The following is a 16,136-nucleotide window of genomic DNA, read 5'->3' as shown; positions in this document are numbered from 1 at the left end:
TGTTTACGTTTCGAGAGAGGAGCAACGTGACCACGAATCCGAAGCGCGTCTGGGATGTATGCGAACGCTCATTGGTCCCTTCTGTGAGGGGCGTGGCCTTACGGCGCCTCGTCACCATCTTTTGTCGTAATTCCTCAGCAGCAAGATGGAAAGTCCCTGACAACCAGCGAAGGTTTCAGACGGCAGTTCAGATCGTAGTTTTAAAATTAAGGCTATTACATTTTTCTTCGGGTCGCCAGGATTTGCGGCTATTTAATTATCTGAGGTTGTTCCATTTATGATTCTTTCGGGCAGCCGAGGAGAAGCTCTCCTCCGAGTGCTAGCAGGCTAGCTCTTTGTGCGGCTAGGTGCTAGCTGAGCGATGTTTTGTTGTTGTTGTTGAACCGAGCAGCTCTCACCTAGTCCGGGAGAGGATTTTCATCATTTGTGTATGAAACACAACCTTCTCGGCGTCTTCCCCGTCACTGGCATCATCAGTGAAATCAAGCTGCTCAACATCATTAAGGTGACACCGGAAAGAAGGGAGAATCTGACCGAAGAGGAAGGAGATGGGAAACTGTTTGAAGTCTCCGACCTCGGACGATATTTCCTTGCTTCACGAGTCTCAGTCGGACCGGGCCAGCTACGGAGACGGAGCCGACCCCGACCAGGAGCCACCGCCCCCCTATCAGGTAACTTTAGATCAGCTTGGACCAAAAACATGGCCAGTCAGTCGTATTGTGTTTTAATGTTAAGCGAAGTTTAGATCACGTCTTGAGATGTTTAAAATGCATGTTCAGTCCAGTTAGCAAAATATCCTGGACCAATATGCAAGAGCTAAATCAGCTGTTTACGCACCGCCCTTGCAGCATTGACCCCGTCCCTGCATGCCTCTGGCACTAATCCGCTTTGTTCTATCCGAAGGTCTGAGATCATATTATGGATTCATCCTCCTCTGAAATAATAGCAGCAGCACGTAATCATCCCTCTCTGTAGTTTGCTTCCTGTAGCTGACATGATCAGAATCAGAAGTAGTTTATTGCCAGTGAGGGTTCACAGACTAGGAGTTTTCCTCTGTGGAGTCGTGCAAAATTAAATGTACCAGTAATGACTAAGTTACAAAAAAACATACAAGTACAGAACACGTCACAAAAACGGCAGCATCGGGAGCGGATACACAGATGTGTATTAGCAGCAGTAAAACTAGTATAATCACGCAGTGCAAACAGAACAGTGCAAGTTACCGGTAGTAAAGTGTTCATGAGTCTTACAGCCGAGGGGAAGAAGCTGAGGTAAACGTGGGAAACGTCATTAAATGGACTTGAGATCGACCTCAGTTCTCCATTACACGCTGACGGATCATTACTTTCTCCTCCAGGCAGGGACTTTGTATGCTGGCCTTATTCCCCCCAATTAGCTCGTCCACAAACATCAGATCACGCTGTTTTTCATGACGTACCGTCCTTCTGTGTGCTTCTCTGTATTGACGGTGGACTATTTTTCATGATGTTAGGCCTTGGCAGAGTGTTTGCCTGTTGCTGGGTTAAGCTCAGCCTTACCTGTAGATGTGAGGTGTTCTGCAAGCATGTAAAACTGAAGGCGACATCTATATTTGCAAATCTGAAACCTTGATCTAAGGATCAAATTTACTCTTAAACATCCAGTGTATGACTCAGAAAGCTTCCACTCCTCCTAACATTGGACATGCATATTGGATTATGGGTTGGTTGGAGTTATTTTTCCCCTCTGGCCAGTAATCAGTGAGTTCTTTGTCTTTTATTAAGTACATGTCTTTGATATAACAAAAGTAATTAGTAGATGATACTGTTAATTCTTATCAGTGGAATGTGACTCATCAGTGATGATACAGTCTGCTACGTATGTCATGTCTGGCATACAACAATATAATTAGGCCACATTTTCCTGCTCTGCTATTCCATTGGATCGAGGGTGTAGTAAATGACACAAGTACTTCTTATCTTCTTTGGAAGAGCTCTAACTAAGCTTTCTCTGTTCAGTTTGTGCAAACAAAGAATCACCAGAGTGAAAACCTACTTTAAAGGGCTGATTCAGACCTGATCTGAAACCATTTCAGGTGTGCGATGTGAACGCAGCCGCCCCGCGTGTCTGTTAGCCGTCCACTGTCTCTGTTAGTCGTCCACTGTCTCTGCTGTTATCGTCAGAGATGCTGAGTTTTCTATTGATCCCTTTCAGATCGGCACAAAGACCATTACGCTGCTGGCAGCTAGCTTTGCGGTGAAACCGCATTGGCTGGAACACTTTGCAGACCTTTATAAAGATTTAACTGCTTGTGTGTGTTCCCATGTCGCCGGCCTGTTAACAGAAAAACATTGTGGTACCGACTAACGGGTCGTTGGGCCGCAGGTCAGCGACACAGTCTGTGGGTTTGCATGTTTTGTTTTTATACATCAATAAGGTGTCTGTAAAACATGCAACTATGTCCAAAAACTCAGAACACGAGTTCTATGGGTGGATTTCTTTGAGTCCATTAGCCAGAAGTCACCCATTGAACTGTTGTCACAGCCGACTGGCATGTCAGGGATTGTTGTAAGACAACAATGAAACTGCTGACCACTGCGCCGGTCACCCCTCCCAGAGTGCAGCGGCTGCCCCTCCTCTGAGGCTCGGCCTGCGAGCGGCTGTCAGAGGAGCTGGAGCTAGCCTCGTCTGCTAAAGTCACGCTGACTCATGGGGTTAGGCCGAACTCCCACGGAGCGCAGCCGCCTGCCTATGAAAACCTTCAGAGAAATGCAGCTTCTTGAGAATTAAAACGAGACGATCATCGACTTAATTGTAGCCAAAATGCTTGCTTAAAGCTAAATAATGTTTCATTGTACTTGACAACAAGTAGTTTCTGATTTCATTACTCACATGTTGTGTCAGTTGCTAACATTTTGACTTCACAGTCACAACCTGACAACAGCCGCCAGGACGGGGGAGTTCATTTCAGTATTCAGGAAATATTTATATACATTTTAGTAAGTATTTCATCCTCAAATAGGCCTCTGTCCCGTCTGTGAAATTATAGGATGCTCAGATGGTGACAACTGGTCAGCACTGTTTATTACCTTCAATTTGTGTTGTTTTCTTCTTCTATTGTTTGTATTTTATGTCGTAACTAAGCACCAAACGGAGCAGCACTCCTAATCTCATTGTGTAACCACTATGCAATGACAATAAAGGCTTTCTATTCTATTTCTTTCTTTCAAATAAATAAAAGGCATCAGCTGTTTACTATTGTCTGCTTTTAACTTTCAAGTCAATCACCGACAAGTGTGTACCTGAAGATCACGGCGTGCACTAATAAAGCGGCCTCGCTCTCAGGAAGCTCCTGCTGCTGGGACGGGTTTTACAATAAATACGTCACTGGGTCAACATTTTTGTTTAGACTTGTAACTCATGATTCACTATTACCAATCTGCTGATTGTGTTTTAATGTTAATGTTTTTCTCGATGACGTGTCAAAAATAACTATTCCAAGAGCTGAAAATTACAATACATGTACCTCCACAGCCTAGTTTGTGAGTGTGGTGATTTTATTTTGTGTGTGCGTGTGTGTTAATTTGAATCATTATGGTCTGATGTGATGATACTTGCAGCAGCTGTTGGGACAAGACGTGGGGAAACACTCCCACCTACTGCCAGTGATCAGAACCACGTAGAACTGCGAGATTACACATGACAAAGGATGCGGATTTTACTCACCATTTCTTACATGGTATATTATTGGACGATGGTGAAGTTATTTCTGTTCTTCAATGTTTAAATATAATTTTCTGTCACGCTGCACTGTTTCAGATTTCACAGGAAATACAGTTTTTCCTGCCACAAACCAGACCTCAAAGTAATTCATAATTGTTTGTCAGTGCTTCTCTGAAACTTTGGGGCGTTTTAAATGTATATATACATTTTAAGTTCCCGACTAGCTTCACAAGGAGGTTACTTTGAATGCTTATGTTGTCTTCACTCCCTGTAGGAGCAGATCCATGTGCCCATCTACCACCCGACACCCAGCCAAACCCGGCTGGCCACCCAGCTGACCGAAGAGGAGCAGATCCGCATCGCTCAGCGAATTGGACTCATCCAGCACCTCCCCAAGGGCGTCTACGACCCAGGGCGAGATGGCTCGGAGAAGAAGATCAGAGAGTGAGTCCGAAACCGTGGGTGATCGGCAAAAAGAGCCGTGTGGTGTGATGATTTCTAGTGAATCATAAAACCACGGCCACTATCGTATGATATTTGTGCCAGCTATTGATGACACAATGACTTTGTAATGATTCTGTCTTGTACAAATCACTTGGTATTTATTGTTCAGGATTTTTTTTTTTTCCAATCAATGAGATTCAAAAAGTAGGACCCAGGTAATGTTTTTAATTTTAGTGCTGTCCGCCTAATCTTGCAAACAAAGAGTATGTGTGTTGCCCTTCACAGGTGTGTCATCTGTATGATGGACTTTGTGTATGGAGACCCCATCCGGTTCCTGCCCTGCATGCACATCTACCACGTGGACTGTATAGACGACTGGCTGATGAGGTCCTTCACTTGTCCCTCCTGCATGGAGCCTGTGGACGCCGCGCTGCTTTCCTCCTACGAGACCAACTGACACTCGCGTAAAGACAAAGTGTGAACCAGACGGAACACAGACGAATAGAATACACACACAAACAGACATACACACAACTTCCTTCTTGGTAACACGTATCCTGGATTAGTAAAAGTTGATATAAAGCATCAACAATGTATATATGATTATGGTGTGAGTGTGTGTGTTGAACAAGTTCCTCTGCTGGCCTGCTGGACAGGATTGTACAGAGTGTTTGTGTTAAAGGATGAGCAGCATGGAGGAGGCGTGTACAGATAAGGACAAGTCATAATGGGTATGATTAGGAAACCTATCAACTTATGCTTTTACAGGGGCAAATACACGTCTTTAATTTAATCACCACCATTGAAGGAACTGACCGTTCAGGAGGACGGATGTCAGACAGACAACTGTGGTCGGGCTGCAGATTGTTTGTTGGACGGCTGAAACCTGGTCACAAAGTCCTGCTGCACAACAAGGAAGAGAAGAAGCATCCTCCAGAAGGTTTGTGTCTGCACGGATTCGTGCTGCTGAGTCATATCTGATGCTGCGAAACACTTGCCACACATGCAGATCTGGGATTTGGAGATTACTGGGACTTGAAGCTTTGGACACATTGCAGACACGCTTGGGACCTCCACTAGGATTTTATCTTCTGTCTGTATAGATGTTTTAGAAAAAAGAAAAAAAAAGAAATAGGTGTGGGTTGAATGTAACGTGACTTTGTGAAATCCTTTTTGTTTGTTTAGTCAGACAACACAAGGGCTCTGCTGAGCTGCCACTATTAACCAACAATACAGATGGAGGAGATGCAGTACGTGCTTTAGTCTCTAATGTGAAGCTGGGAAACGGTTGCTGTCGTACTAGTGACTAGTTGGAAAAACAACTTGTGCAAACTTAAGATATTTGCACTTACGAAGTACACTTGTGACAAGAGTTAACCTTATCCATCCAAGACATATGTCAAGGCGAACCAAGCAATGTGTGGTACGTACATTCTCATCACCCCTTACGGCTACTTGCAATGAAAACAACTGTCTCTGTGAAACAGGAATAAAAAATGGCACGAAATTACTTATTTGAACTGTTCATAGTCATAGGAGTGTAAAGTGACTGCTCGACTGAGGCAGAATGTCTGCTTTAAGTTCATTTGTTATGTGAATTTGGATGTGTGTGTTTCATGTTTGTGTATGGATGCTTGTTTGTCAGCATAAATATGCATATGCTATGTACTAAAGACAAATAATAAACAGGCGTTGCAACTGAGCATAACAACCAGTGGGTGTGATTTAATTCCTGTGTGTATACCAGAATGTGGTTTATTATTTTATTCCACAAATCATGTCTTGCGTACGAAAGACCTTCTTGATTTAATGAATACCAAACCAATATGTAGTTAGTGTCCCACAACGCAGATGAAGCCCTCCTGTTATTCTTAGGGTCAATTTGACCCCATTCAATGTTATCATTCAAAACATTATCGTTTTTTTTTTTTTTACTTCCTAGTTCATGACTTTTCCTAATTTGTTGGGTACAATTAAATAAAATTCTTAGATTTTTTCAATATGAACACATATTGCACGTATTGGGGTTTCTCTGGGATCTCTTCAGACGCTTACATTGCGAGAAAATGTGGAAACATGGAAAAACATTGACTTTTAGAACATCAAACAGGCTTCTGCATGCATTTAAATATATGAATATGGTCTCATGCCTGTTCAGTGGAGATGCAGCAGAAATAACAGTTCATTTCACGACATCGACTCGGTGTTTCACAGCAGCTCGAGTCACTTTACGTCAGTCGTAAAGTAATGGGCCAGATGACAATAATGATATGAGAACTGAACACTGTAAGGCTATTTTCAGAGAAATATTTGTCTATCTAAAGCGGCTAAATCCCGACAGAGTCCGATTTTTTTCAACATTTTCATCCTCTCACCTGTTTTGGCGTCAGAGTTAAGTATTTTATCGGTATTCGGTGTCCCTGTGTGAGCCGAGAGAGCGACGAGAGCCAGTGGAAGAAGAATTGCTTTTAGCCAGTCATCGCCATGGCCTCCGAAACCGGCGACAGCAGCATGGACAGAGAAATGATTCTGGCCGACTTCCAGGCGAGTCTCTGTTTGAATGTTATCGATAGTTTATTCAATGCAACAATTGAAAAGTGTTCAATGTCGTAACGCTACTGTCAACAGCAGACCTGCCCTGGCGTCACCAAGAGCAGAGCTGAGCTTTCTGTGGCTAGCAGGACAAGCTAAAAACTGACAGCTCGCTAACTCATTTATTGATCAAGGTTTATTGATTAAAGGCTGCCACGTGAAACAGTGGGGGGGGGGGTGCGTGGTATGCAGATAATGAGGATCTACCTGCAGTTAGCTATCAGGAGAGCTAAAGTGTAAACTTCTCAGTTTTCTCCTGACAGAAACCGCGTGTAGCATCAAGCCGATTTGAGAAATGATTCTTCAGCTACGATCTGTTGGCAATTACACATCTTGTTTAATTCGCTACCATATTTTATCACACTTGCATTCCCCTTCAAAAATGAAGAATTGTCAAGCTAGCTGTAGATCCTCTCTTTGTGTCCATCCCTTGCTTTTGTTCATGGTAATATTTCACAGCAAGCTTAATTAGTGCTGAAGGTTACTGTTAGCAAGTTTTATTTAACTATGATAATCATAATACTTTAATAATCCCATAGGGAAATCATATCAACAACAATGCTCCACTCAACAAAGAAACAGAATAATTAACAGTATGTACAGGACGGGCTATTACAGATATATTTTTTCTTATCGGTTTCAGAATTAATTTATGTCTTTGTGCTTAATTTGGATTTGTACTTTATAACGTTCTAAAAGATATATGACACATTTCTATGTCGTTTCCTGCATCCTTAAGTGCTGTGCAATGCTACATTTGTAGCAATGCTACCCCGTCATGACGCACCAGATGAGATGTCACCGTGAACTTGGAAGAATGAATGCTTATGTTTTCTAGGGTGTCTGGCGTTAGCGTTGTGGCACTGGCTCCAGGAAAAGCATAATATACTGTATAAAATACTGTACCTCTCTCTCACACACACACGCACACACACACACACACACACACAGGTCAGGTGTAGGGTTAGAACTCGGTCCTTGTTTACCAGGTAATTTAATGCCCTGTTTTATTAGAAGTATTTTGAACATTTAAGCAGGCACAGTAGGGACAGAAAGCGCACTAATTCTGCAAAACGCCTGTAAAATAGAACAATGTCACTATCCGTTTCAATTTCAATTTGTATGTAAATAGTCGGCTATTTTTCGGATTGAGTTTCTCTGTTATTATCAGTGGTTTTTAGACACATACATTTGTCAACTTTTTCTTTGTTTCTCCTCTCACAGGCTTGCACTGGAATCGACAACATTGCCGAAGCAATCACTTTGTTAGAGCTTAATAACTGGGATCTAGTGGTAAGTTCATTTTCTGCAGGCTTGAGGCTGTGCTCTTTGACAGAAAGGTTTAACCCATGAAACGTACAAAATCAGGAGCCCTAACATCCGACGATGCATTGCACACTATAACATTGTTACTCTACAGACGGTGTCCTGAGAGCTGTTGTATAGCAGGTGATCAGTTGAGACAGAAAGTGTTCGGCCAAGTTTGCAATAACTCATGATGAGTCTGAAAAACTAGCTCTTTGCTGTGCAGTGCATGTTGGATGGGGTCAGTCTATATTTACATCTGTTCTGGCAAGCGCTGGCTGCAGCAGCAGTCCTAGCAATGGACAGGGACATGCTGTGAGTTATGGGAGCATTGCATCTGTAAATCTGAAGGTTTGTCGTTCCTCTGCAGAAGGGGGTGGTTTTAGTAAACGATACGACAACCAGTCTGCTTGCGTGATTGTGTAGGCTGAATGTGGGATATTGGCTTGTAAAAAAGACAAATATTTGAAGCGATTCTCCGATGCATTGCCTTGAGGTGGCTTTCGCTCTGGGTGCTGGTTGGTTAGCAGACGTGGAAGTTGCTTGATTATTTAAAAGTGAATGACAGATGGAACATGAAAACATTCATTGTTTCTGACCTTTTCATTGTGAATGACTCCCTTTGTTCATTTGCCTTGCACTACTCTTGTTAGAATTACACGTAGCATTGCTAAGTCATGATTAACAGAAACGGCTTTCAGGATAAATATCTCAAACTAAAGAAACTGACTAAAAAGTGCAGGCATAGCAGTAAACTGAAAGGGGGGGATCTGCTGCGACCAAATAACCCTCTTTTGTTCTGAATTGGAATGCATTAAGTCCTGATAAATTGCTACCAACGAGGATTGTTTTACTTGCCGATAAACTTATGCTGGCATCAGCGCTCTGCCTAAATATGACGTTTAAAATTTAAGAGGAACCGAGAGGAATGCACATTCCTTGAATTTGATTAACATGTTCTCTTAAAAAGTAAAAACGTTAAGCGACGTTATGAGGCAGGTGAGTTGGTTAGCGCTTTTAATAAGTTGGCATCTCTTCCACACAAAACGGGAATGTTTTTAACGTAACGCTGTTGTTTCTTCACACGCTGCCGATAACGATGACTCGTGTTCGGAATGTTTCAAAATAAAATTCCTCTCATACTGTTTAAACATTTTCCTTTATTTCTGCAGCTTTGCAAACAGCAGTGTGTTGAAAGTATCCATCCACCCTGTATTGCCTTTACAATAGTGGAATACTCTCTCACTTTTTTCAATACACATCCCCTTCATAGAGAAAAAAGTGATCTGATTATTTGAGCGCATAACAACCAACTTCATTCAGGCTGCCCGGCACTGAAGAATAGTGAGCCTTCGAGTGGAATCTAATCAATTGTTCATTCAAACAAGAACACCGGGTGCAGTTGGCGGTTGCTGTCATGTTTGTCCTGATGGGGCTCTGCGTTCTGTAACATGTTGAGGTTTAGTGTGGAACATTTCAGACACCAGGAAACAAGGGGACTTTATTAAATGGGCTTTAATGTTGAAGTTTGTTGATTGGAGATATGTTTTAGTTTAGCTGAAAGGAATGACTGATTAGCATGTGCTTTTGAATGAATTTATTTTCAACAAATATGTGTCAATTTGTAGAATGAAGTCTTTGGTGCATGATACAAGAGTTTTTCTGTCCATACATCCATTTGTTGTACATTTTATTGATTGTAATGTCTCAGAGACATTGAAGAAGTTTAAATTTGGCCACATTTCTTACTGACCGAAGTCATGGCAGCTCAGGTTTTGGGGCTGACCTCAGCTTATCAATCTTGACCGAATATTGCGTGTCCAGAGAATCAAATGGACATTTGATAACATAAATATTACCCAACGATCTGTCTGACGAAAATAAATACGGTACCTATCAACAAGACATTATTATTATTTAGTTGTATGATAATTGCATACAGTCGTCTGTATTTACACATCGTAAAATATGCTTCTGCTTCCATTACAGGCAGCCATCAATGGAGTGATACCACAGGAGAATGGTATCTTACAAAGGTAAGAATAGTCTTTGCTGCCTGTGGTGTTTATATTATTCATTTTAACATCATCATTTTATCAGTGATGTAGTAAATTACTTCTGAGCATTATCATCAGGAATATATTCCTCAGTGGTACATATACCTGAGACCCCAGTGTGTGTCTCAGGTATATATTCTGAGTGTCGGTGACTGGCGTTCCTGCTGTGGGTTCTATTCTGCTATTTAATGGTGGAAAAATATAAAAGATGCTGCAACCGCATGAAGCTTTCTGCCAAGAGTGGAGTTGTACACAGTTTCTTAATAGAAATACTTCCTTTAAGAGGCTTTGAGCCTTTCTCTTTCCTGCAACGGTTAGTTTGCCCCCATGAATGCACAGAGCTAATCTGAACCCACTCAAACTGAAGACAGTCTGTTAAACCGTTGTGTGTGTGTGTGTGTGTGTGTGTGTGTGTGTGTGTGCACGTGCATGCATTATTGTGGTTCAGGCCCTTGGGCCATGAGAATATTGCTGGTCTTTATCAAGGGCACACATTGCTCCGAATGGAGTCTGGTTGGCAGTGGGACCAGCAGCCAACACATTTACTAAGTGGCTGGCACTGGTTCGAGTACTCCGGTGCTGCCCAGTAAAGAGACCCTGATGACGTGATCCGAGCCGGAGCCAGCTGGAGGCTATGCCAATGCTCGCGGCTAAAATGTGCTTCCCTTGTGTCCTTTTTAGCAAGCAGGCTGGGAATTGTAAGAAGCGTGTATTGTTCATCAGTAATCAGAATTCCTCAGGCCGACCTTTTTTTATTTCCCCGGGCAGGATTTGATAAAAATGCCTCTCATGCACCTGGTGAGTGACCTGGTTGTCTGTCGGTTCCGCCTGCTTTAGGACACCTCTTGGATTTCGCAGCATTCCAGCGCCCTCTAGTTGTGAGGTAGCAGGGAACGTCTTGCAAACATCAACAAAGGAGGGTTTAGCGCCTCGCTCTTCTGCTAAGTGTAGTTGAAAGGGCGCTCGATATTTGTTTTGAAAGGTCATGATTTAAACTCGTTCTCATATTTTCTTGTCTGCCGCGTCTTCATCTGCCAACAATAGATTTTTGAGACGAAAGTAGTTATATTATTATATGGTTATATTATGTTTCTGAGAAATGAGCACAGAAACCGATCAATATTTGCTGATTTAAGGTTGCAAGCAATAATTATGGGCTTGTTGTTCTTCACCCCATTAACTCTTCTCCCTTTCCATTTGTAACGTTCAGCTCGTCTGTTGCACGGGACACGGTTGCTACTCCCACCGTTAGCATCCAATCTGCGGTCCAGAAAAAACGGGTTGTGCGGTTGGCCAAATGAAACACGGCCTTTGTTAAACCGCTCGGCACTCTGTGCTTACGAGACAGTTGCTGCTAATACTTCAAGGAACAAAGAGCAACATTTGTACACGGTCAAGAGCGAACAGACTTTGTTCACTGTGTTGCGTGAATACAGACAATCAGAGAGGAGAAAACATTACGGAGAATTAACAGATATTGACTGGCAGGATGGAAGGGAAAGAGTTGCTACATTTTTCCATCCTTCGGTCACACGTTTGTTCTTCAACATCAGGTTAGAGGCCAACAAAAGGAAGATGCGTTTGATATTGGCACAATCATAAGACAGATGTATACAGGTATTCGTTTAGCCCTGTTTTGCTGTTTCTTCTCTCCATGATCGTCTCTGAATCGCACCATCAGTAACACCGTAACACCTCTGTGCAGTAACTTCTCCAGTGACGTGAGCCAACCCAGTATGTTTGGACCCCCGAGCCAATCAGAAGCAGCTGATGCAGCGGCAGGAGGCGCACTGCCTCCCGCCTCCTCTTCGTCTTCGTCCTCCTCTCCTCCGTCGTCCTCCACCACAGCAGTTTGCCCTAGTAACTTAACTTCTCGACACATTGTGGAGCGTCAGCCCCGGATGCTCAACTTCAGGGTGGAGTATCGGCAACGCACTGTAGAGCTGGTGCTGGAGGAAGGTAGCACAGTGGGTGAGCACCATATACAATTATACACACTCCTACAGACACTGCTCTATACAGACTGAAAAACACATCACGCTCTATGCTTGTTTTAAATTTCATTTGTCTGTATAAATCTAATTCCAAGGAGAAATCAATCAGCTCCTTGAGACGGAGCTTGGGATCCCAGTGTCCAAAATGCAGCTGAAAGGATGGAAGAGTGGGGACGTGTCTGATAGTGTGAGTTATTAGACTTGAACACACTCATATATATATATAAAAACAAGTAATTTAGAATCCACATTTACGCTTTCAGCAGATATGCAAACATCTTTGTATCCAAACTTTTTAGCTGTAGGAACAAGTAAAAATATTTAGACAAATAATCTCTTGTGTTTATGCATGTTTATTCAGACGGTGCTGAGAAGTTTGCACCTCCCCAAGAATAACAGCCTGTATGTCCTGACCCCAGACATCGCCCCGGCAGCCAGCACCAGCAAAAACAGGTATTCAGCTCTGCGTGCGGTCCTCTCTCTGTATTCTGTGTCTCGATTCTCTGATTCTATGGGCAGTAATCTCATGGTGAGTCTTCCCCATACTCACTCGCCTGAAAGTAGTTGTATTATTGCAATACCTAATGGTCAACACCAGGGGGCAGCATGTGCCTCGTTATACAGGGGATCCAAGAATCTATCCAACATATAACATTGCCATTGGTTTATTAAGGGACAATTGACCCGCAGTGCACATTAATTTTCTTGCATCCATTGTGACATTTTGAGGGGAACACGTGCGCCCCAATCTCTGGTTGTGTAAATAGTAATTTTCTGTCTCATCTTTGTTTTAAGCCTAACATTGTTGCTCGATGACGGTTGATTTGCGTCTTGTTTGTCACAGAATGTCGTCTGCGCGGAATGTAGAATGCACCGGTCTGTTATTTTAGTGACGCTACCTAGTGACAATAGAAATGTGTTCTCACATGAAGCCAGAGTTCTCCATCCAGGGGGTGTTATGTTCATTTCTGGGGCAATATTAGAAAGCTTTCCGAGGGAAATGTCGCACTGCTCATTGTAAAGTCAAAATGGTAAAACAGAATATGTGATGGTCCCATCATCAGTGTCAGGTAAACATTGTCCAAGGAAGCCCTTTGATTCTCTCTATTTCACCTGCTTATCTGAGGGTGACCAAGATATATATTTTTGTCTTGGATTTGAGGATAAGAAAATTGGTGTGGCATAAATGTTATATATTTGAAGATTTAATACATTTTATATATATATATATACTGTATAACACTACCAGTCAAAAGCTTGGACAAATCTTCTCATTTAATAATTTTTGGACTATTTACATTATAGCATCTCAGTGAAGGAATCGAAAATATGAATGAACACACATTAAATGATGTCTTAAATAAAAAAAAAAGTGAAGTTTGAAGAAGCCGCCACCTGAAATGGCTTCAGTCTGGAAGGATTCCCAGAGGTTCTGAGACTTGTTGGCCTCTTTTTCCTTCACTCTGCGTTTCACCTCATCCCAAACCGTCTCCATTGGGTTCAGATCAGGTGACTGTAGGTCAGGTCATGTGACGCAGCACTCCACTCAAACAGCCCTGACACAGCTTGGAGGTGATTTGGGGGTCAATGTCTTGTTGGCAAATGAAATGATGGTCCAGCTAAACCCAAACTGGATGGGATGACATGTCGCTGCAGGATGCTGCGGTGGCCGTGTTGGTTCAGTGTCACCAGCTTTTTAATCAATCGCTGTGGTCGATCTCTAATTTATTGCTATTCTTTTGTTATTATGAACAAGGTAAATGGTAATTGAAATGCTTAATTAAAACATTTATAATGAATTATTTAGTGAGAAAGGACATCTTTTATCCAGGCTGCCTATCTGAAAAAGGATCATAAAAACACGTTGTTGGACAACAATCGGTGACACTCCTCGTTGTTTGCAGCGTCTCGTATCACGGCTCTGATTTGCTTGTTGACAGTGGATTCAAAATGAAAATTTCACTGTAGCTCTGCCCACACTCCCTCCCGTTAGCAGCCAAGCAAGCATCCAAATGTCACCAGAACACTTGTAAAAGAAGTCATTTGGCAGTTTGCCGTGCTGCCTGCTAGTTAGGCTAAGTGGTAGCTATATTGTGTTGGCAGCTAATGGCCCTCATCTCCCCCGTCGTCCCTCCCTCACCCCGTCTCCCCCCCCCCCCCCCCCCACCAACTGCTGTGTCTTTTTAGCAGCACCATTGCCGGTTCTCCAAGTGTTATCGATATCATTTTGGGTGTCAGGAGCTCATTACTCTGTGTCAGCTATTTCGGTGGAGGACGGTTGGGATTGAATGAAGCGAGTGGCCCACTGTGTTGTGGTCGGGTGTGTCTGGTCACACTGCTGTCGTACTGGGAGAGAATAGGTGACAGATCACAGAGAGGGGGAGTAGCTTCCCACTGCAGGAGCAGACAAGCTGTTGACTAGTATAAATCCATATTGCGTGTAATTTGAGTTTTGTTGCGTTAGGCGGAGCTCAGTGACAGGAAAGGCCTTAACCTCATGTTTGCAAGTGGAGAAACGCACGTTGTCACCACCATGCCAACACGAGGTACTAATACGTCCTGATGAAGTGACTTTATCAGATCTGGGTCTGTTATCTATTTATTCACAGTTGTGGAAACCTTTTTAATTATTTACTCGACTATCGTCCATAAATATCAATCACAGCTGTGTTAAATTTAAACGACTTCTCTGAGTGGGATTTTTGACTTGTTTGTCTTTCTCACAAAAATGTATGTCTCCTGTGTACTGGAGGGGTACTCGTAGATATTTTTTGCAATTTATTAGATTTTTGTTGATGTGTTTAAGATAAAGGTTGTCTTTATAGATCTAAGTGTTCACCGCGGTTTTTCTAACATGTCAGCATCACCGCTAAACAACTGATTTGAAAATGCTTACACTGGAGAAGAGCAACAAGCAGAGTTGTTGCTCAAGTTCCCATATAGTCATATAGGGATATGTGATTGTAAGTCACAGAGACACCTACTTGCACCTATGCACTGTAGGTGAACGGCTGGTTATGATACCCGGTCATCTAAAGTATCTGCTACCTATTCTGGATGACGTGTTTGTGCTCGGTGAGCTCATCAAAGATATGTTTAAGGAGCGACTGAGAGCTGTGGTCCAAATTGATGCTGACTAAAAATGCAAATGTACCATTCATGATAATACCCCTGGAAATGACTCTGCGCAGCTTGACTCATGAAGCAGGACACGCCAACACGAGACCAACTGATTAAATAGTGCTGTGCCGTCATAATGATTGCACTAAGTAAACTCCTCTTGTCTCGTTTGATTAAAATAAAAAACCCTTGAGGCTTAACTTTGGGTACAAATTCATCTCAGGTGGTTATTTAGTTAGCGATGTTATAAGCCGTTAGCACTGCAGTGTTGAAGCCTGCTCTGAATCGGGTTTCTCTCTGCGGCCATGTTGATGACTACCTGTGAATACAAGAGGGTGTTGAGGAGGAGCTAATCTCTTGCATAATTGATGACGACCTGATGAATATTTCAGTGGAGCCTGTTTCCTTTCTCTGTTGATTTTCTGCCCAGCTCTCACAGCCATGTTTGCCAAGGAAAGGTTATTTTAATTTGAACCCTCAAAGAAATTCACAAAATAGCAAAAGAAATTATTCATTCGTTTTGTGTGTGTTTTTTGCATTGCTCCCTCTCTGCCAGTCATCCAACTACAGTCATGCTGTAGTTTGCTTTTGGACGATAGCTAGCTAGTTAGCTTCAGCAGCCCTCACTGGAAGTGCACTAGTTTTAGGATGCCGATTAAATTTGGGACAAGATGGCAGAGCAAAACGGGGCGGAGTCTGAATGGTTTCGCATCTTTCTGCTTTGTTGCGGATGCAAAATGTGGAGGAGGTAAGAAGACCTTGTGTGTTCTTCATGACCTCTTTATGCATTAGTGCCAACATTGGTCAGTTGACATGTATTCTCCTTATCTGTTATTTTGGCATTTACACACACGATTGTTGAGAATTTTTGTGTTAGTCTTAGTGGGTATTTGTGTTTTGTAGGCGCGTGTCACATTGTGTT

The 16,136-nt window shown here is 42.7% G+C and overlaps 2 protein-coding genes across 2 annotated transcripts in view; both read left to right on the top strand.

The window, feature by feature from the left end:
* Positions 1–306: 306 nt before the first annotated feature.
* rnf11b (ring finger protein 11b) lies at positions 307–5,843 on the top strand. Its single transcript, XM_068743422.1, has 3 exons — positions 307–671; positions 3,977–4,146; positions 4,432–5,843. The coding sequence occupies exons 1-3, from the start codon at positions 549–551 to the stop codon at positions 4,601–4,603; spliced, it is 465 nt and encodes a 154-aa protein (XP_068599523.1). The 5' UTR covers positions 307–548; the 3' UTR covers positions 4,604–5,843.
* A 787-nt stretch (positions 5,844–6,630) lies between these two features.
* faf1 (Fas (TNFRSF6) associated factor 1) overlaps positions 6,631–16,136 on the top strand; it is a 48,298-nt gene continuing 38,792 nt past the window's right edge. The window contains exons 1-6 of the mRNA XM_068743265.1: positions 6,631–6,690; positions 7,963–8,031; positions 10,033–10,079; positions 11,806–12,071; positions 12,190–12,281; positions 12,456–12,547. Coding sequence (XP_068599366.1) covers positions 6,631–6,690; positions 7,963–8,031; positions 10,033–10,079; positions 11,806–12,071; positions 12,190–12,281; positions 12,456–12,547 — 626 coding nt within the window. The remainder of the gene's footprint in view (positions 6,691–7,962; positions 8,032–10,032; positions 10,080–11,805; positions 12,072–12,189; positions 12,282–12,455; positions 12,548–16,136) is intronic.

This window comes from Brachionichthys hirsutus, chromosome 9 (genome assembly GCF_040956055.1).
Source record: "Brachionichthys hirsutus isolate HB-005 chromosome 9, CSIRO-AGI_Bhir_v1, whole genome shotgun sequence".
Taxonomy (NCBI): Eukaryota; Metazoa; Chordata; class Actinopteri; order Lophiiformes; family Brachionichthyidae; genus Brachionichthys; species Brachionichthys hirsutus.
The sequence above is the reverse complement of the archived record's forward strand: the minus strand, read 5'-3'. Positions and strand labels throughout refer to the sequence as shown.

Coding starts and splice junctions, on each gene's coding strand:
- rnf11b (XM_068743422.1), top strand. CDS start 549: ATGGGAAACTGTTTGAAGTCTCCGACCTCGGACGATATTTCCTTGCTT. Junction 672..3,976: donor AGCCACCGCCCCCCTATCAG/GTAACTTTAGAT, acceptor CACTCCCTGTAG/GAGCAGATCCATGTGCCCAT. Junction 4,147..4,431: donor TCGGAGAAGAAGATCAGAGA/GTGAGTCCGAAA, acceptor TGCCCTTCACAG/GTGTGTCATCTGTATGATGG.